The sequence below is a fragment of the Homalodisca vitripennis genome, chromosome 1 (assembly GCF_021130785.1).
Source record: "Homalodisca vitripennis isolate AUS2020 chromosome 1, UT_GWSS_2.1, whole genome shotgun sequence".
Classification (NCBI taxonomy): domain Eukaryota; kingdom Metazoa; phylum Arthropoda; class Insecta; order Hemiptera; family Cicadellidae; genus Homalodisca; species Homalodisca vitripennis.
This window is the reverse complement of record NC_060207.1, coordinates 198,904,882-198,927,644: the sequence shown is the minus strand read 5'-3', so window position 1 is coordinate 198,927,644 and position 22,763 is coordinate 198,904,882. Positions and strand designations below refer to the sequence as shown.

Here is a 22,763-nt window from a genome sequence, read left to right as displayed (position 1 = left end):
TAAAACATATCTGTATATGGCATCATATTTAGTTTGGTTTGAAGCGTCCTCAGTATTTATACATTTGAATCCACTTTTTGACGTGACAACGTCTTAAATTAGGTTGCGGCTCGGAGTCACTCATGAAAAAGTGTAACGCCCGGTAACGTTACGATGCCCGTCCAGTGGGTCCGCCGCACGGGATCCGCACGGGATAAAGCAGATAACTGTGGGTCCGCCGCACGGGATAAAGCAGATAACTATGTTTATTCGTGAAAATGTGGAGTGCTTAGATTCGTCATTTACAACAACTACAACAATAAAGGTAAATAATTGTACACTGATATTTCATTATCGTAAACTATGATTGATTGATTAATTGTTAGATTGACACAAAAGTTGAGAAACTGAGTTTATAGGTTATGTCATACTATTGACAAATGTTGATAGTGTTAAGTAAATTATTAGTTTAAATCACTCTGCAATCAATCGTAATTCAGTCGATTGAGAAGAAAGAGCGCGTATTGCTAGTCAAACATTTAAAATAACAAATTATAACATCTAACCTGTCATAACAGTGCGACCAAACAAACGAACTAAACCGACCAATCACCACGCGCGGAGTTAGAATTTAACTGTGTTTAGCAAGAATTTCAAATTCCAATTTTAGTAAATGTTTTATTCAACTTTACCATTTACAATAACAAATTTTAATTAATTTCAAATTATGTACAATGTTTTAGTAAACAAAATATATTTCTATAGTTAAAATTTGTGCAATTCTTATTTTCATTCAATTCCTTGTTCCTATTGTGCAATTTAATAATATTCATATCAATAAATATTCTACCGAGAAAAAGACGTTGTCACGTAAAATCTTCGCCCGTAAAACCGACTTTACAGGCAACCATAATTTTTTTCACTTTGAAGATATTGGCGGAGTAACAATACATGTTAAAACTGAAGACTCTGAGCAGAGTTCAAGTTCTGGAAGAGAAAGGTCAGAGTGATCAATTTATCTTTTTGGTAAGAACGGCCTAAGGACCTGTAAGGCGAGACCCTCTGCTGCTACCGGCTTTGGTTCGTTTAGTTTTAGATGTTTTAAAAGTCGTACTTTGAGAGTTTAGCATTCAGATTAAGAACCGAGCCACTTTTTCGGATATTTTTGGGGATCGTTTCTGGTTTGATGAGTTAGAATTGGGTTGTCAGATAACTGTGGATCAGATGGAGCTGGAGGTGGTCAAAAATATTTTTAAAACACGTGTTGAGAAACAGTTCTTAAATTTACCGTGCAAGAAGTATAACATTAAAATGGTTTAACGTAATGTTTTCAGTGCAAAAAATTTTAGGTTAAATAAATTTGAAGAATAAAGTTTTATTTTTAGAAAGTTACAATAAAATAAAAGAAAACTAGTGTTTATGTCTTAAAAATGTAAAACAAATAACAATGATAGAATTTAATAGTTAATTATTTTATAATTTATAAAGTATTATATATTGATTGTTTCTAAACAATATAATGCATTGATAACAAAATAAGACTCAATCCGTGACATGTGTCGTTTCAGTGTTCACTGATTTTTACTGCAAGAATCTTGGTCCAGGAATAAGCTTGATGAAGTACGCATTGTAGTAATGTTCAAAAATGACAATCTGAAAATATATTTATTTTAATTAATTTGTGTACACTTTAGGCTGTCTAATGAATTTAGTAATTAATAAGCTTACATTTTCCAACAACCATTCTCTGGAGTTAAATTAAAATTAATTTAAGAAATATATGATCACATATAGCTAAGTTTATTTTAGAATTCTTTCCAGCTACTTCAAGACCAATCATTCTAAATTAGTAAGAAAATGTATTAGATAAAATAATATTCTTTACCATCATTTAACCAATAATTTAATTGTTTTCTAGGATTGTTATGGATGTTTATATTAATAACATTAAAAATAAAGAAACACTTTAAATGAATAATATAAATCCAAATATCTCTGAGTAATCTTTAATCCATCCAGTTTCCTCCTTGATTTAGAGTATTGCTGCATTATTTAGCCCACCTTTCTTCATTATCAAGATAGGAACAATATGGAAGCCAGTAGACTTGCAAAGTCAAAGGCAGTCTAAGATCCAGTGAGTTAAATACAAATTGCGCAATCGATTAGAGCAAACACTAAACGTCTTGAAAACGTGATTATTTAGTACATAAATTCTCTTAATATTAAACACCAAAGTTATGTGGATAAACTGTATCCCTTCTAAGAATATTGCTTCATTTACTAAATATTAGATGTTATTATTTTATTGATATGGATAAATACAAAAAAATTCACAGAACGATATAAAAATTACTACTACTGATTGTTAAACTGTTATATGGATAAGTACAAAAAAATCTGTTGACAATACATACTTAATATCTAAAACAGTAGGTCTTACATGTATGCTATAGCAATATTTTGTTGTTGTAAATTTACAGAAAATTCAGCCAAATTCTCCAGGTTTACATTATAAAAAGTTACAATTTAAACAAAAAAGATTTCATTGTATTAAAGATGAAATTTTAACAAAACATGTCTCACACAGTCTCAAAGTTACATTATTTTTAGATACTACTGATATAACAGATACCCTTTTGAAGAGCTTAACATAACTGGCAAGTTTCAAATTCCGCATGACCATTTTCAGAGACGTTTAAAAAATTATAAAATGTCTGCCAAATAGACAGGCAGATACTAATGAAGCAATGTATGACATGTTTATATAACAGTTTTGGCTCGTTTTTGTGTCTACTACCATTACCTAAAGTTATCCAAAACTCACGCGGAGCACTCTGTATAAGCCTTTGGTGTTAGCATTGCTTATTGTTGCAATCGTTATGAAACTTATGATTAATCTATATTACATAAAAATTAAATAAATAATTATTGATATTTTGTGGAACATACCGTGTTTTCTCCTACTTTTAAAAGCGGCGCAGGTACATATAACGTTTGATGAGGACTACCACAGAAATATCGTCCTATGTTGAAGCCGTTGACAAACACAACACCTTTCCCCCAGTCGCCGATGTCTAAGAACGTGTCGGCGATAAGGTCACTTGTCAGATAGAATGTGGTTCTTATCAGACTCGGGGCTCCTTTAATCTCATATCTCACCTTGTTCCTCCAGCCTGTCAAGCTGAAATCGGAAATACAATTTAGTATTGCAAGTAAAACACAATTTCGATTCAATATTTAACAGAGAAATATTATTACCAGAATGCCAATTACTTTTTTAATACAGGCGTATTTCATGTCAATGTAAATTCCATTGCTGTTAATAAATTTGAAAAGATTAAATAAGTAGGAAAATTAAAAAAAAAAAAATAGTTATACACAATGTTATGCATACATAATACCAGACTTAAAATAGTTAATACGGTGGTAAGAAAGGCAAACTAGGCTTATATCAATTTTGTTAATAAGCGTTAAAATGATTAAAATAAATTAGTTTAGTACCTGTTAATCCAATGAGACAGAAGAGGCACCCCAGTGATGTTCAGTTTGCTAACAGGATTGGCGTATTGTAATACAATTCTGTTCTCTGGGCCCAATCCTTTCTTCTCCGCCAGCCAATCAAGATTCTCGGAGTAGCTGATCCTCCCACAATTCTCTACCAGTAGTTCGAGTCTATAGACTCCAGGCAAGGCGTCCAGCTCCAGCAGATTGTTCCTACAAATTTATTTGTTATTTTACAATATATTTATATAAATTTGCTAAATGTCCACAGTAATAAGATCATCTTCAATATCTATACAAGAATAGCAGAAGACACATTATGGGTATTTTATCACTCGGAAGTGAAACAGATTAGCCAAATACCTGTCAGTTTGAAATATAACAATTTATTGAGCTTTATTTAAGCTTATGTTCCTAAAATATATTAGTTTGTGACTCTCATGAAGTTGTTCCAAACTTGCACTCAGTTCCTTCAAACCTTTTCGTATAAACATAAGAAAATAACGTAGTCCAATTCCAAGTCCAACTGTTCGTGTAGAAAAACGTAGTCCAATTTTCCGACCAGCAAGTAAGAGGGGAGAGTTCGATTCCGCTAGGGCTAAACACTGTCTAATGCTGGGTTATTTAATGTTAATCTTTTGATATAATGAAAAGTGAAAATAACAAAATGGAAAAAAATCTCGTGTATGTTGAAAGAAAAATATAAATGTGTTGGTTGATTGTTGCAAGAGATGAGATATCTCAAGAAATTGAAATGTGTGATTTTAATTCTGATCAAAGGTATGAAATAACAACTATAAACTTAATGTATATTTTTAACAAGACAATGTTCATAAGTTTTAAAATTCACGTAAAAACTACTAGACCGGCTGTACTGAAATTTTACCCGGATATCCTTTGGGTTCCTGGTTAACATATAGGCTTAATCCTATTTTAAAATACCTCCGAGCTAGCTCCCACGCCACTTTAAAACCCACTTTTGGCCTAATCAGTAAATAGCTAATGAGTTTTTATTCACCGGTAAAAAAGTCAGTAATAATAAGTATAACAATTTATAGACATTCAAACAGATGATAGTAATCTTTCTTTGTTATTCATCTATCAAAGTCAGTTAGACTTTAATAATTTCATAATACATGAAAGAAATTTCATGTTATATTGGTATTTAACCAACTACAGTAAAATAACATAATTTATTACATCATAAGTGTGCTAACTGTAAAGCAAAGGACTTCACCTTAGTCTCCCTTTTGGGTTACACCATGCTGGCCTAAAATAGTACAATTGTTACTGAAATAGTTGGACTTATACAATAAAATATTGGATGATATTTCGAAACATTTTAGAGGTGCAGCTTCACTCATTAACTTCGGGGTCCTATATAAAACTAATATCTAGAATGGATCAAGATATTGGAATATATTTCCGTGATTATCATTTACAACATAACTTTATGGAAAGCTATTAAAAATATGCTCAGCGTGTTTCTGTTTTTCAAAGTGAAATTGAGTGCGAATATAAGGTTAACTGGTAGTTTCATATAAACTTCGAACAATTTAACAACATGCGCCGTCTTTGCTTTTAGTTGGGCCCTTTGATACTTTGTTTTATCAGTTTACTAATTTAATTTCAATATAAATTAAATTGCAAAAAGTACTTGCTTCGGTGGGACTCGAACCCGGATCTCTCACTTGCCGGGCGAATGTGCTACCATTACACCACAGAGATATACTTCGTATACTTTGGATGGAAAACAGTTTTTAGCTCCTGCTTATCCATCTGAGATCCTAATTTTCAATAATTTTAATTATTACTTAATATTCTTGTAAAAGAGTTGATCAACAGTATTACTCGGAATCCCAGAATCCAAAATGTTGGGTCCCAGTTGGAAGTCTAGGTCCAACTCTCCAGCCGTCCACCAGAATCATAGCTACGTCCCTTATACGGCCCATCACTCGGAGTCTGCATTTGCGTTTCACAACCCGGATGTCTAGGGAGTAGCGGACGTACTGGTAGTCCTGCTTCCTGTCTCCAACATCCTGTAAGTCTTCCATAGCTACGAAGTTATTCTCTCCATGTAGTTGACCTGGCTGCAGAGAACGTGCATGTTATAGTGAGTTAGTTAGGGTTATGCAGTATTGAATTCAAATGCTGGAATCAAACATTGAGAAACGAACCATTTACCAGTTGGCGTACAATGTCGGACCATACCAGTTCCTGGGCAGGGGTCAAGGTCAAAGACAGACGACGTGGTGGAGACGGACTGACTGGTGGAGGGGGGTGGTAGAGAGAGGGATGCATACCCCTGAATAACTCCAAAGTGACTCCATATTTTGTTGTATAATCGCCTGCTTCAGTCAGTAGAGCGTCAAAATCTAAAAGAATTATTTTGGGTTTTAATTTGGTTAAAATATTTATAGTATTTCCTTAAAGAAATAATATTCTACATGAGTAATAGATAACAAAGTAAAATATGATACAATTGGCTTGCCCGTAAATCAGTCATGAATAAATTAGTGGATACGATTTTACAGTTGTAAGCTGCGATTTAAGCTCCATGTAATTTAAAACTAAACAATGTATACTAATTTTAATACGCAACTCTAATAAAGGTTATACAAATAAGAATGTATGTTCGTGCTTTAAGCATTCTTGGACCTCCTTACAGTAACTATTGAAGTGCAGCAAAGTTATTAGAGGAACGTAGATATGGAAACATATCAATCATGAAAGCATACTTAATCAAGTCTAAATAATAAATAAAATCAAGAGTGCATAGAACTTCATAAACATTACTGTACATTTACTAGTCAAATTAAATTAGAATATACAAATTGAAATTAAAACTTCTAAACTCTAAACACGTGTTAATTGGGCTTGTATACTCAAATTCAAGCACGGTATGGATATAAAAGAAAGTAAATAGATACATTATAATTTATTTTCTTGGTAAAAATATTTGTTTCAATGTTAAAAATAGTATAAATCAATAATAATAATGCAACATCTAAGCATAATGTAAAGCTTACATGAGTGTAATACAAATATTAAAGTTATATTTAGTTTCCGTCCATCAATGCCAGAATAAGTACGTTTTATGTTAAATATTTTATATAAATAAACGTATCAATATCAGGACTAAGAGATATACCCTTTCCTACTAACCACTGCAGGATGTAACTTTGTATTTAAATGGTTCGCCTTACACCTACGTAAGTTGTGGTAATGAATCTCAAAACACTAAGTCGGTGGGGACTCTCCTGTCTGGTAATTGACATCTTTAAACATTTATTTTGGACTCTAGTTTAGATAATTATCCATCTAAGTGAACCAACCAAAACTCGTTGTGTGAGGATGGTAGGAATCTGGAGTGTCACCTCCAGTGGCGCCATTATGGAAGCCGAAGTTCGTCCCTCCACAGAACATCTGGAGGTTGATAGAAGCAGATGTATGAATCACCTCCTGCAGAGCAGCCTCATACTCTGTCACAATAAGTCAATACAAGTAATTCGGATGTCATAAGTTGATAAAAAGCAACATGTCAATTTTATTATTACAAGTTTAATTATTATAATGCTGAAATTATATAAAATTTACATAGAATTCGAATTAATTACAAGTTAACTTTAATAGTAGTATATGCACCATGAGTGAGCCAGATGTTACGGGTAGGCCAATCCAAATAGTCCACAAGGCCAGTGCGGAAGTGAATGAATGCTGGCTTGTTCGGCTGTAGAGTCTTCAATGTTTCAATCTGAGCCAGCGGATCGGTTTCTGAGTTGGTTGTCTGTAAAACTGAATCAATATATCATAAGTTAGTTCGCAGTAAACTAGCAGCAATTATTAATAACAATTTTATAATAGACAAATTCCTGAGAGAGTTGAATTAATTGAACTTACTGAAATTATAAACACTAAAAACACCTCCTTTGGATAAATTCATATTATGTAACATGCCCAACAAAAATTTATTCATCATAAGGTCTAATTTATAAAAATAGTTTAAAAGTCCCTTCGATTAATTATTATTGTTATTATAAAACTATAAATAACAACAACATAAATTATAAAAATGCACGCAAGATGTCATGAGGTAAAACAGTAATCAATTTTTCAGTTATTGAATTTGTATTCGGGACATAAACGAAAGAGTCGACATAGAATAAAAAATTAAGTATAAATAAGACCATTGTGGATAAATAACACCTGGATAATGTAGACGTGATAATGAGCAGAACTAATCTAAATCTTTGGAATTGCAAACTATTATATATGTATGTATATATATATATATATATATATATATATATATATATATATATATATATATATATATAACAATTTCTCTTGAAAATGTCTTGTTAAGACGAAATATAGAGGATATTTATATTCTATTTTTCTGTTATTATTGAAAACACACACACACACACACACACACACACACACACACACACACACCACACACACACACACACACACACACACACATATATATATATATATATATATATATATATAATATATATATATAAACAATAGAAGAAAAAGACTTCATATAAATCCTTTAATATTTCGACTTTTATGTCGTTTTTCAAAAAGGTACAAAAAGTGTATATAATGTAAGAATTAAAAGTAAACATATGAATTTTTATAATCAGCTGAAATATTCTATTCTGATTTATACTGTAATTTATAAACTCCTTGGTATATTATACTAAAAGAGCTTAATATTAAAATTTAGATTAATAACATAAAAGGCGTTCTAAACAGCATAAAATTAAATTAAATAATAACAATTTTGTAGTTTTGTAGTTGTACATTCATAAAAAATTAATAAAAATAATAAATTTAAATATAGACAATACATTGTTTTAGATTTGCAAGATTAATTTAGACTATTTTAACAGATCATTTCTTATTTAATTCAAAAGGTAATTTTGACTTAGTGACTAATTGATATGCTTGTTCTAAAATTTTCTAATTAAATTTTTGAAGAATCTTCTGGTACTTTACAAATCCCTTTTAATGTGTAACAAATTATTAAATATTTCGTTATGTTCGAAACCTAGCACAAATTTTATAGTTACTTTAATTAATATGATACTCACAATGAATAATTTTAAATTTAGAGATCAAAATTACCTACAAGTTAATGGTACAGCAATGGGAACTAGGATGGCACCTTCCTATGCAAACCTATTTATGGGTAAGCTCGAAGAAGATTTTCTGAAATCTCAGCCACACAAACCTCTCGTTTGGCTGAGATTTATAGATGATATTTTTTGTGATCTGGGAACATGGTAAAACTTTATTGGAAACTTTTTTAAAACAACTGAATTTATTTTTCATTTTTTAAAATTTACTTGGAATTTTTCTTCTAAAACTGTAACCTTTTTGGACTTAGACATTTTTTAATACAACACGGCTATCTAAAGACAAAAATTAATGTAAAGGAAACTAATACCATGCATTACCTACACTATAACAGTTGCCATCCTGTTCACATTAAAAAGTCCATACCAAAAAAGCCTATCAATCCGAGCAAAAAATTTATGTTCAAACAACTCGGATTACCACCATTACATAGAAACATTATCTAAAGCTTTTACTGCTAGGATCTACCCTACCAAGATTATTAGAAATCAAATTAACAAATCGAAAATAAACAACAACAGCAGCATGAACAAGAAAAATTATACAGATGATCATAAATTTATTACGCAATATTTCCCGGGGCTACATAAAACTAACAATATATTAAAAACGGCCTATACAACATTTTAGAATCATCCCCTTTGACAAATAGTTTGTTTTCAAAACCCCCGAGAATTATTTTTAGTAAAGCCCCTAATCTGAAGAACCTTTTGGTAAGACCTAAATTATTGCCTAACCAAATTCCAAATTCAGATGCTGATCAAAAGTTTTTAGGTTGCCATTCTTTGCGAAGACAAGCGTTGTGCTACATGCAAAATTCTAAATCCTTCTAAAACTTTTACAAGTAGCACAACTAATAAAACATACCAAATTTCAAAATAACATTAACTGTAAATCGAAAAATGTAATCTATCAATCTTGCAAATTTTGTCCCAAGGAATATATTGGTTTAACGACAAATCCCTTACATATTAGGATGAATAACCATCGGTCTTCATCCAACAGACAAGACGACAAATTGGTTTCGCAACATGCATTGGCTCATAATGAAATATTCAATATTGTTACACATTAAAAGGGATTTGTAAAGTACCAGAAGATTCTTCAAAAATTCAATTTAGAACAAGCACATCAATTAGTCACTAAGTCAAAAATTACCTTTTGGATTAAATAAGAAATGATCTGTTAAAATAGTCTAAATTAATCTAGCAAATCTAAAACAATGTATTGTCTATATTTAAATTTAATAATTTTACTAATTTTTTTATGAATGTACAACTACAAAACTACAAAATTGTTAATATTTAATTTAATTTTATGCTGTTAGAACGCCTTTTATGTTATTAATCTAAATTTTAATATTAAGCTCTTTTTAGTATAATATACCAAGGAGTTTATAAATTACAGTATAAATCAGAATAGAATATTTCAGCTGATTATAAAAATTCATATGTTTACTTTTAATTCTTACATTATATACACTTTTTGTACCTTTTTGAAAACGACATAGAAGTCGAAATATTAAAGGATTTATATGAAGTCTTTTTCTTCTATTGTTTAAAGAAGCCTCCGAGCATTTATTTTCTGCATACAGTATATATATATATATATACATTTATTTCATTAAACATTGAATCGCAAAAAGTACTTGCTCCGCCGGGACTCGAACCCGGATCTCTCACTTGCCGGTGAATGTGCTACCATTACACCACAGAGCCCCTCACTTTTTTTTACGATTCAATTATTTTGTATTTGGCCGTTTTTTTTCACATATGTGTTTAAATAACCAAACTAACATATGATCGGAAGACCAAATACCTGTCAAGTGACTTCTATTTACATTCATTAAATTTGTATAAAATGGCAATAGCCGAATTTAATTGTTATATAATAATAATATATCTATATATATATAATATATATATATATATATATATATATATATATATATATTCAATTTCTCTTGAAAATGTCTTGTTAAAACGAAATATAGAGGATAATTATATTCTATTTTTCTGTTATTATTGAAGATGCACACACACACACACACACACATATATATATAAATTAAAGAAAAGTGTTCATAACTATACCTACTTTAAATATGAGTAGGAATTTTCATGTGAGTTGTAACTTATATGTATAAGTTTTTATGTTTTTTTATTGAGAGATTTAAGTATTGTACTATATAATCATAATAATAATATTGGAAAATCGCTGCTACCGGAATTAAAACTTAACATTTGAGTCGTGCAAGCAATATTTCGCATACTGTGAACCACGTGTGATAATTGAGAATATACGAGTAAGTTGGAAAAAGTGCAATATTAGTTTTGAACAGAGTCTTTTTAAGTAAGATGACCAGTTAATAAGAAATCCAGTATCTACGGGTTTTGCATAAAACCCCTGTTATGATGTTGTATAAAGTTATTTAAGTCCTGCAAATTAAATCTGATGAAAATACAGACCATTCATATCATTGTCTTCAAGCTGCGACAGAGCTCCTCTGGCAAGACTAGCAGCAACTGAGTCACAAGTGGTTAGCAAGACAGTGATGCCATTCTGTCTAGTCATTCTGTGCAAGTGGGCCAAGTACTGTGTGTCTGCATCGGCTGGACTTATTGAGCCATAGGAGTTTTCCAGCTGCCATATAAACAAAATATCTAGAAATGTTGGTAACCACAAAAATATGGGTATATAAAAGGTATGTGTGCTATTTTTATATATGTAAATCTAATAAGATATCAAATAAGATTTAAAATTAGGAGAATGAAAACAAAAACCTTAGTCAGTAAGTCATAAAAGAAGATGACACTGGTTTTAAAACCAATTTATTCATTTTAGAAGGAGAATAAGAGTGTATTGCGTATATATGTAGTGTATGGTGTATTCTTTATTCCTTTGCGATTCAAATGGTTTCCTTTTGCACAGATTTTTTAAGTTTACCAAAAACATTATCTTAATCACCATCCATTGTTCAACAAATAGCGTCCCATTTACTTGAGTATTCGTCAACTGCTTAAGGTAGGCTATTACCCTTCTAAAATTAGAAATGCATTCAAATAATTTTGCAGCAAATCAAATTCTTACTGAAAAAATAAGGTTTGCTCAACCCTTGAGGTTAATTTAAATAATTTTGTTACAAGTGAATAATTAGATGAAATTGCTTGATAAGTTATTCGACTTATAAAGTCCGTCTGAAATGAAGTAACGTTGGGAAATGTATAGTCTAACTGTAAAAAAATGTCTTAATCTATTGCTTGTGGTTTTAAGTTTAAGAATTATTCCTATCTGTTTATTTTTTATTATATATTTACGGCCTATACATTTTTGAACAAATAATCGCTTTGAGATAATATTTTATTTCAGCCTTTTGTCATGTAATATAATCTTCTGTGTTCAATACAAATAATCTAACGAATAATTGTGAATAAACCTTAAACTTTTAATTTATATAGCTCATGATTTAATTCTATTACGATGTTTTAGTTTGACGTGTCTAATATTGGTCTCACTTTTGATGAAATAATAAGAACATAAAATTGTAATGGGCAACTTTAGGTTATAAACAAATGTTGGTGTCATACCTGAAACATGATGATAGGACCTCCACGGTGAACTTGCTGAGGAGCCAATAAAGGTAATAGCTTGCTAAAGAAAAGCTCTACTCTAGCCAAGAACCTTGGGTCAGATGTACGAATTTTAACTCCGTCGCCAATTAAGTAGCTGTCAACAAAATCAATCGATTTTTATTAATAACATTTATGAATGAATAGATTTTAAATTGAAATATAGGATTTTATATCCCAATAATTTTGGATAAATTTTGAAACAAAACATCAACCCCCTTTAAAAAGTTTATAAGTACAAGAGATGTGGCTATTAAGTAATGAGACTGATGCTGCTGTGGATCAAATAGGTTTACGTCAACCGCTGTTTAGTTTGAAACTTTCTCTTTAGTCTTGATTATGTAAACAACACCGTTTAGTCAAAGCCTATTCTGGTTTTATTATAATTTTTTTTGTATTTCTGGATATAATGGTTAGTCTAATATTAAAACAACGAATTATTGAAAAATTATACTTTCATTTGGAAAACCTGATAGTGAAACTTATAATTTACTTAAATACGTGTGTGGCAGTGCGTGGTTTTTAATATTTTAAGCGCTTTAAAGATGTCAGAAAAGACGTTGAAGATGATTCGCGGCTGGGATGCCCTTCAATGTCAAAAATCGATCAATATGTCAAAAAAGCCTGTTATTTGAAGGCTGTCTGACAGTCGATTAAGTATTCCACAACCTTTCAAAATGTGAAAAGTGTGTGCTAAAGTGGTGCTTAAAATTTTAACATTAAAAAAAGCTCATAAAAAGGTTTGTACGCGACTGACAATGACCCAAATATTTTAGAAACTATAGCGCCAGTCCATGCACTGGAAGATCCAGACTTCATCGAGAGCCAAAAAGATCGAATGAGCAACTCGTAATTCAAATCAGTGATGATTGTTTTTTTTATATACATAGGATTCTGTATGTTCAGTGAAGGTCAAATAATTAATCAATATTACTTCTTTGAGGTACTTTCTAAACTGCCTCAAGGAGTAAGGAAAAACGCCCCGAAATGTGGAAGGACAAATCCATGTTTCTCAACCAAAACAATACGCCAGCTCACTCCGCTATATCTGTCAAGAGGTTCACAGTTCACTACATTGTTAGAATATCCACCTTATTCACCAGAAGTTGCACCATGTAACTTCTACTTGCTCCCTACGGTGTAACATTGAAAGGGACAAGGTTTCAGTCTGTGAAAGCTGTAGCAGGGAAAGCGGCAATTGTCCTGAAGGAGCTGACTATGTGAAGTTAGAAGAGACTATATGACACAGACTGTCAGGTTGCGTACAAGTTAATTTTTAAACAACATAGTTATGATTAACTTACCTCGGGAGACCACCAAAATCCATGAGTGCGTTAATATAGGGTCCTATGCCAACAATCACTAAAAGGTCTTCTTCTTTGGCAATCTGAACAAAATTTACGATGTCCAAAAAAACAGACATCTCTAAATTTTCGTTTCCGAAGTCGTATATATTTTTATAAGGTTCATGAAGATTCCATGGAATATCTCTGAAAATACATTGGTATTATAGATATATTAAAAAAATAAATTGAAATTATGAGGAGTTGGTATTATTTTAAAATACGTATATTGCGATATAAATTAAATAAATAAATAAGTAAAAATAATAGCATAAGTTTAATCATATTATAAATTAAAATAGTACAAAATAAGATATTATTTACCATGGTGTTACAGTTTCACAACATATCTCTATTAGAGAAAATATAGTTGAGAAAGTATGAGAATTTTAACTGAAAGATAAAAAATATTTAAATAACTTACGTTTTAACAGCGATAGCACCCATGGCCCTAAGTTTTCTAAGCCGATCCCTCCAGTAGCAGGGGTGTACTCTGAAGTAGTGTATAGTACCACTGGTGATGGTCAGAGGCTTGCCGTTCAGCAGAAACCCCTGACACCCTCCTAACGTCAGTCCTTCATTGACTCCAGACCGGATATTGTAATATTTATATACTGTTTGTGTATTGCAAAAATATACACTTCTTACGTACAATGCAATGGCCAATACAACTGCAACTGAAATTAATTTTAAGGATTCAACATGCATATTATTCATTAATTACTTTAGTATTAGTGATTATGGTAGATTTTTATTTACTAAAGAAACTTCTCTTAATTTAGATATAAATGGTATTGAATACTTAAATCTGCACAATTACACTGGTACTCACTAACTGACTGGCATAAAATGCTTTCACACATAAATGTTTCAAACACCGATTATCAAAAATTACAAAAATGCCACAAAAACATTTACACTCTAAAATATAAAATTAAAAACCATATATTAAGAAGTTAACTCTGCAATGCATCAAATAATAAGATGTGAAATGCATAAAACCACTGTAGCAATGACGTAACCTCTGAAGTTTGTTGTTACCAAGAGGAGATAAAACATTTACTTAGTTATTATAGTGTACGAGCCAAGCATAGTTTTTTTAATGTATAGATAAATTTACCCTAAAAAATAAATGGATTGTCAGAGTATGTGGTTTTAAAAGGAGTCAAAATAGAAGGGATCACATATTTTTACATTAATATACTTAGAACCAACCGAGAGAATCATAAATAATAATTATGTCTCCGTCAACCATCAGTATTAAGAAAATTCTTCCGCTAAATAATGTGTTATATTGTTTCTTAATGCGTATTTAAAAATTATTAAGCTATTTTTTAATATTTCTATATCTTTTTTTCGACCCCCTCTAAGTAACTGCAACTGATGATTTTCCTCTTTAATGAAAGTATATTTTTCAATGTCACAAAAAAAGGTTATATTCGTACCTATGGAATTTGGCCCTTAGTTCTTGATCTCTCACTAAGCATCTTATTTAATCAAAACACAGTATTTTAAAATTTATGTTTTAGGATACGTTATTCAATCAGCGTTCAACTGAATGGATGTTGCAAATCCAAGAATGAAACTGCGTATTTAGAATTTTATCCTTTATCTTTGATATATATATATATATATATATATATATATATATATATATATATATATATATATATATATATATATATAGAGAGAGAGAGAGAGAGGGACGTTTGAAAAATTCTTCTTTTGGTGACAAGATGAGGAAAAGTCGTGAAACCTATATAACTCATTTAGAATTCTCTAGTCGTAAAAGCATGCACACGAGACAGAACCTACTAGGGAAGTATAAACAGGGCGATGTCCATATTCGCTTCACTTTATCTCTTTGGATATTGTTTGTAAAGAATTACAAGAAAAAAGAGCAAGCTTTTGAAATTGCATTTACGTGTAAGTAACATACATGAATAGTGGAAACGGTCTGCAGACGTATTTTTTTGTATAAATCATATTCGAACGAACTAAGGGAACTAAGGTAGTTGATGAAATGAGAGAAATAGTAGGACCGGCATGTATAAGAAAATACTGATCACGGTTTAATTCCCTTGATTTCCATATCTGGAAGAGGTGAACTGTTAACCTAACCAGCAAAACCCAGCAAATGTAGTGTTTAGTTAGTTACAACTCTTGAAGTTCATATGTTTAAATTAAAAAGCGTATACCCTTCTGATGGTCGATTAACGTGATATCACTAAAAACTTCCAATAAGACACATACAATAATGGCGTAGGGTATTTATAGCCAAAATGAAGAAAACTTGTTAATCGATGGGAAGATACATCAATCTCGATGAAGATTATATAAAAAAGTATTAAAAGTTAATTATTTTAGAAATTCACATTATTTGTTTAACCAGCCTCAATATGGAAGAGATTTCTGTATAGAACAAATAGTAAACGTCTAAATAATACAATGTTAAAAATACATTAAATGTATTAATGTGAAATAAACAGCATATTAATAACATCATCGAACACAAAATAACGTTATAGGGTTGAACACCAACAAAAGATGAACAGCAATAGACAAGGAATGACAGTGAATTACCACTTATTGCTTTATTTTATGAATTTAAAAATATGTTACTCGTTACTTACTAGTCATGCCAGAATATCCAAATCTTTTTTTCAGCATACAACCACTGTTGAATACACTTGAAAACATTTTATACGTAGAGTCACAGTTTTGGAACTGTCTAATTTACTGACTTAAACTTCTAAAGGATTTTATCCTGTTTAGAATTCTGAATATTACATTTAAATTATGAAATTGAAATTCCCATTAATGGAAATCAATACTATCTAGAGTCATAAGAAAACATAATTGAATACCGTCCAGCCGTTAGTTCCGACTTCAACTATCTTCTTATCAGTAAACCAATATCAAGAATTAGAACTAATGGAATAATCAGACCTAATCTTTAAATTATGTTTCTGTAAGCTTATCAGATATGACGTTACAGATAGTATTCCCAATAATTTCAATTAATAGAGTGTTTTATGAGCGGAAAAGAAATTGATCTGTTTGTTAACATCATGGTTATTGTAGCCGTATTTGTATCGTATGTATTATAATTAAATAGTTATAAAAAACATGTAATTTAAGTATTAAAATTTATTAGAAAACACCTTACTTCCAAAGTTTTTTTTATTTAAAAATAAATACGTTTGTATGTTAATAAAGTACCGTAATTTAGTATTTTTAATTAGTGTTAATTACTACAGAGCTGTTCTTTTACACAAATTATATAAAATATAATTCACTGTTGGGATCTGTGCTTTTTATTATTATTATTATTAGTACAGCTAAATAGTGACTATAAATTATGGATAAGAGATAGAAATTAGTGGAAGGAGTATACATTAACTAGAATAATCAGTTAAATAATTAAATAACGTTTATACACCTTTTTGTTTATTGCTGCTCAGTACCCTGTTTATTCAAAAAACAAAAATATTATTAAACCGGTAGGGATTGAAATTTGTATGGTTTTAAACTGCAGCCTAGAAATTATAAATAAAAATACTATTAAATTTCGATAATAGTAATGTGACCCTTAACCAAATCGACAATGACCCATCAAGGACGTAAAATTTAGTTTCCTCATCAATGGGTATCACGGATCTGACCGTGATTCTTACACTTAATTTAATTATTAAAAAATTAACACAGGCGATAATAGTGACGCGTTTTTATACATTTCTGACACCACTATTACTACAAATCTAGATGAAGACGTTTAACGTGAAACTTTTGTATACAATCCTACACGTTAGTACAATCCAAAAGATCATTTTCCATTATAGTTCTTCTTTACTTTAGGAAATAGAGAAGCTTTCATTGCATGCAATAAAATATTTCTATACAATTTTGAAAAACTTTTAAATAGACTTACAGGAATAAAAGATTTATAGAAAAGAAAACAAACTACAAAAATCTTTGTAGGTTAACTGCAGTCAATGTCATGTTGTAACATGAAATAACCATTTTAATCCAATATGTATTAAGAGTCTCCAACGTTTGGGAGAAAAACAAATATAATACATTTATATGTAGATTCCATCTGGCTATTTCAGTCACACTCGTGTTGGAATATCTAGGAGATCCCTTTGCATTATATTCTCTCAGAGGCTCCCATAAACGTATGGGCAGGCTTAACCAATACCCGTACAACGCGGAATTGAGAACAAGAAAATCACCGTAGTTTTTTTACAGATAAAAAGGAAACTTAGTACGATCATAATATTTCTATAGATCTTGGATGATTAAATTCACATAATATATGTACGAAATTTTACGAGAAACTATAGAAAATATGAACTAAAAAGTTCGATGCAACCTACGTTCAGGTGTGAGCCAATTTACTGTCACAACATCACGATACGATGTCGAAGCCGGAATGTGTTTACGTGTGACTTGCAGTTTCCACCATCGTCATAACGAGCAATGTTTGTCAAATATGGTCTCAGTGCATGTGGATTTGTACAAATATTTATTCACTGAAAGCTAATTCTCCACATTTAACCAGTGTATGAAAATATCCTAGAACTACCAGGATAATTTCAAACACAAGAAGCGTTTATTTATCTTTCGTTATTTAAAAAATATATTATTATATTTAGTATTCTTAAAATAATGTTCAAACTAATGAGTTTTGAAAACACCAGATACGGTGAAGGACAATTAAAATTTAAATGGAAAGAAGTTTAGCAAGAAAGAAATATAAAAGTGTGATATAAAACTAATTCTATTTCTTCAAATATATTTTGATCCCTAATGTATTATATATCAAACAGGCATAATATTTACCAACATTGAATGTAATAAATATTGTTTCTTTACAATATTTATTACATTTATTGGCATTTTTAAGATAGTCAAAACAGTACATGGCATTAGAGAGCACATTTTAAAACTAATATTGAAAATATTTTGTTTCATATGATTTTTGTAACAACTTGTAGAGAATAGAAAAGAAATATGGTTCAATCGAAACAGTGGAAACTTTGATTAAACATTAAAGTTCAACTGAATTTCAGCATATGGTAATAGTTATGAAATATATCATATGTCTTTAAATATTCGTACCAAGTAAAAACAACAATTAAATTAAGTAGTTCCCACCTTTTACCAATTGTTTTCCAATATTTATTTTCGTTTGAATACTATTTTATGGCCAGTAAACAGAAATGAAGGAAAACGTTATGCAGGTACTACCAAAATATTTGATTCTAAAATATTTCTTACAGTAATGCGTAAGACGTAAAAATCAATTATTCCTTTTTACTACAATTTTAGTTCAGAAAATGATTCGTCGTTGGTGAAGGATGTGTATGAATGTAAAAGTTGTCTTCAATAGTGATGTAACTTAACTCCAGTTAAAAGGACATAAGCGATCAGAGCTTGGTAGAATAAGTGTGCAAGAAGAGGCTCTTCTAACTTTGTGAGTTATTGGTAGGCTACTTATCACAGTCTTATTAATGGAGAGTTTAGTATTCTGTCTCTTTATTAATAGACAACTTTTTTATTCTACTTTGCTGAAGATACTTTAAAACTTTTATTGTAATGGCTTAAAAAAGGTTTTATAGATCGAAAATGTGACGTGGCCCAGAAATACTTTTCTGGCTAGTTCATACCATCCAGATGAAACTACCTTGGGTTTCACGACGTTTCTCTCATTTCTCTAGAAGCGGTACATCATTATCCACAAATAATGACATGTTGGACTGGAAGTGTGGATCTATAGAGCTATTCTACTGCGGAGGATGACTGTTGAAGTGAATAAGCCCCCTTAGTGTTAAGGGATGTTTGTTAGCCTGCACATGAGGGGTGCTGTCTCTAGCTCGGTTTGACTGGAGAGGCTGTAACAGAGGTGGTCCTCCCTTCTTCCAAGGGGATATGACTGAGATATAGCCTGAGATCCCATCTCGTGAGAATGATTTCAACCGGTGGTGGTCCTAGCCTCAATCTTATCCACCCTCAATATACCTTTATTATGAAAGAGAGCATCACAATAATTCTTTTAGAACTAAGTGGCATGGTAAGTTTTTCACCTTATCGTCCTAAGTTTAGAAATAATAACACTCAGCTTTTGCCAACACTAAGTTTTACGCCCTCAGGCCTGTACTTCATTCTGTACTTCTTCCTTATTGTAAAGCGGCAGAGAAGACGTTTAAATCCTACCTGTACCTCTGTAATAAACACTAGTGTTTATTTTATTTCTAAATTTTATTGGGTGCTATTGGTCACGTTGAGATGTTATGATAAAAATAAATCGAAATTGTAAAGAAATACCAGTTGGTAATGATTCTAACAGAAACTACGATAGCTAAGTAGAATTCTTTACACGTTCTTTATTAAAACTAAGGCTATTTCTAACATTTCAATAGTGTAACATGCCCAAGCCATGTTCTATTATATATTTTGATTTTACCCGAAATTTTTGTTTGACATAATTTCGTGTGAGAGTGGATTCTACAATCATTGCCTTGACCTTAGCTTTATATAATGAGTTGAGCGTTTTAGATATTAAACAGATAAGTGCGAATAAACAAATAAATATACAGGGTGTACATAAAGTCCTGCACGGGTATAATATTTTCTGAACGATAACAGATAAAGAAACAAGATTTGGTACATCAATACTACACCTAAAAATCTACTTTTTGAAGGAACTATCAGTTTTCTGTAATATCATGGGGACGTCCCGCAAGGAGTCAGAAGGAAATCTTAAATAGGAGCATAGGTCAATATGGACATCATTTTAAAGGGCTTATCTAGCAGAGTTTAATGCCGCAAACCGCACTCAAAAAGATTGATCCAGTACAAAATGGCGGCTGTTCAAAGATTTTACTTGGTTACACTTTATTAGTAGCCATAACCCCAGTAAAGCAAAACTGCAACCAAACGAATACTGCAGCTAACTACTACATTATGCTTGTCAGTTGTACAGAAGTGAATTATGACATTAGTTATCCTCAAGAGTTACAAATTTGGTCCTAATATATTGATAACGGGGAAAACGTGATAACAGTAACAATTAGAAATCTCAGCGAACTATGACGATCGGAAACACTTCCTGTTTTCATAAAGTGTTGAACAGTTCTCCCTACAGTTGTTCTAGAAATTGGCTGCCTCTCGTAAAAGTAGTCATTAAATAAATGGCATGCTTCCTCGTGTGATCGTCTGTTATTTCCCCAACCATCATAAGAAGTGTTATACGTTCACGTTCGTCAAGCGACATAGTGTAGTTGAAGAACTACAAGCAATACGACAAACTCTTTTGTACTAAAGCGCACTGATAAAATGGATGGACAGCACTACTAAAACAAGAAAACTAGAATAGCCTACTATGAATAGACTGGCTAATAGGAAAGTCCTAACTGCGACCCAAAGATAAGAGATTTCTAATCGTTACTGTTATCAGGTTTTCCCCGTTATCAATATATTAGGACCAAATCTGTAACCCTTGAGGATAACTAATGTCATAATTCACTTCTGTACAACTGACAAGCATAATGTAGTAGTTAGCTGCAGTATTCGTTTGGTTGCAGTTTTGCTTTACTGGGGTTATGGCTACTAATAAAATGTAACCAAGTAAAATCTTTGAACAGCCGCCATTTTGTACTGGATCAATCTTTTTGAGTGCGGTTTGCGGCATTAAACTCTGCTAGATAAGCCCTTTAAAATGATGTCCATATTGACCTATGCTCCTATTTAAGATTTCCTTCTGACTCCTTGCGGGACGTCCCCATGATATTACAGAAAACTGATAGTTCCTTCAAAAAGTAGATTTTTAGGTGTAGTATTGATGTACCAAATCTTGTTTCTTTATCTGTTATCGTTCAGAAAATATTATACCCGTGCAGGACTTTATGTACACCCTGTATAATTGGATGAGGGAAATTATAGAAAACATAACTAATTACTAAATTACCTAAAGAGTGTTGTAAAATGTTTGGTTAGTAGTGATTTGATTGCAAATGTAATTTTGAGAGCATAAAACTGAACGCTATGACATAATTCATTTACTGTATTTATACTATATGTAGAAGTTTGAAAAAATGTTGTCATCCTTAAATTGCACCTATTAAGGGAATTCAAGACAACAAAATTTGGTGTTTATTAAACATTTTCTGATATTTTGAGTTTAACAAATATAAAAGTTTTCGATTTCATATTAATTAGAGAGTTCTCAATTTTCAAGTAGTTATCTTTAAACATCCGTTGTTCGGTGAAGCACATTCAAATTAACTTACTTCCCAATTATAATGTTTAAAAAGGAAGATTAAAACATTATCGGAATTACAAATTACTAAATTTTTATATCTTTGACAACGAATGCCAAAGTTTAACAGACGACGACAGTTTGAAATTGATGTCTTTGTTTTCAGTGGTTCTGAGTAAACAAAGCCTAGTGAATACTGAAAGACTTTCAAAATAATACTTTGTTTCATACGGAAGTGACTGTGTAACATTATTCTTTCATTTGCGTTATGATGAGTTTTGAATAAAATTATGGTGATCAATTATTGTTAAGTCAGTTACAATCCTATTATTATTTCACGACGCAAAAGCTGTATATGACATGTAAGCATTTATTTAAATTCCTCATATTCTATGATTAAAATATGTTGTGCAGATTATAGTAGATACCGTATGACATATTGCACAGTTAATATTGTTGTTAAACATGGGAAACTATTTGTCGGATGATAAAAAGCGTAACCATGTAGCGTAGCAGCCTTCGCTGGGGTTGTATGGAAAATGTATAGTCTATAGTCCATTTTCTTGTTTCACATGTCTTTGGAAAGATAGAAGCATAGAATCATACAGAACATAATCTTTCAGCTTACATCCACCTGCAGACAAAAGAGAAACTGCGCCAGCCTACTGATTGATAGGTTTCAATAACGCCCAAACAAATCATATGGATGGACGCGCACCGTCATAGAGCTCATTGATTTCTAATTATAAATGAAGTTTCATGCAAAATAACGATTCCAAATATAAACAATTTTTCTGCATATCTTCCTTATAGTTCAGCTACACATTTTATTTAAATTTTACACATTAAAATGCTGTGTTTTATCACTACCGTCATCGCTGCCATTAGAGGACA

The 22,763-nt window shown here is 31.1% G+C and overlaps 1 protein-coding gene across 2 annotated transcripts; it reads right to left on the bottom strand.

Annotated features, from left to right (window-relative positions):
* Positions 1 to 1,368: 1,368 nt before the first annotated feature.
* LOC124353007 (beta-galactosidase-1-like protein 2) lies at positions 1,369 to 16,555 on the bottom strand. 2 transcript variants are annotated; one of them, XM_046802790.1, is made up of 12 exons: positions 16,240 to 16,555; positions 14,031 to 14,283; positions 13,568 to 13,753; positions 12,222 to 12,360; positions 11,103 to 11,277; positions 7,126 to 7,275; positions 6,816 to 6,962; positions 5,658 to 5,855; positions 5,332 to 5,566; positions 3,481 to 3,693; positions 2,929 to 3,160; positions 1,369 to 1,632 (listed from the first exon to the last, which is right to left on the bottom strand). In XM_046802790.1, exons 1-12 carry the CDS (start codon positions 16,304 to 16,306, stop codon positions 1,561 to 1,563), a joined length of 2,067 nt encoding a protein of 688 aa, XP_046658746.1. In that variant the 5' UTR covers positions 16,307 to 16,555; the 3' UTR covers positions 1,369 to 1,560. The 2 variants fall into 2 exon arrangements, with proteins under 2 accessions (XP_046658746.1, XP_046658747.1); XM_046802791.1 differs by having other exon boundaries at positions 5,332 to 5,570; positions 5,665 to 5,855; positions 16,240 to 16,552.
* Between the last annotated feature and the right edge of the window lie 6,208 nt (positions 16,556 to 22,763).

What these genes read in the sequence shown, in the direction of transcription:
- LOC124353007 (XM_046802790.1), bottom strand. Translation starts at nt 16,306, where the DNA reads ATGTTTTCAAGTGTATTCAACAGTGGTTGTATGCTGAAAAAAAGATTT. An exon ending in GGTGCTATCGCTGTTAAAAC is followed by an intron (nt 13,754 to 14,030) that starts GTAAGTTATTTA and finishes ATGTATTTTCAG; the next exon opens with AGATATTCCATGGAATCTTC. An exon ending in CTGTCTCATTGGATTAACAG is followed by an intron (nt 3,161 to 3,480) that starts GTACTAAACTAA and finishes TTCCGATTTCAG; the next exon opens with CTTGACAGGCTGGAGGAACA.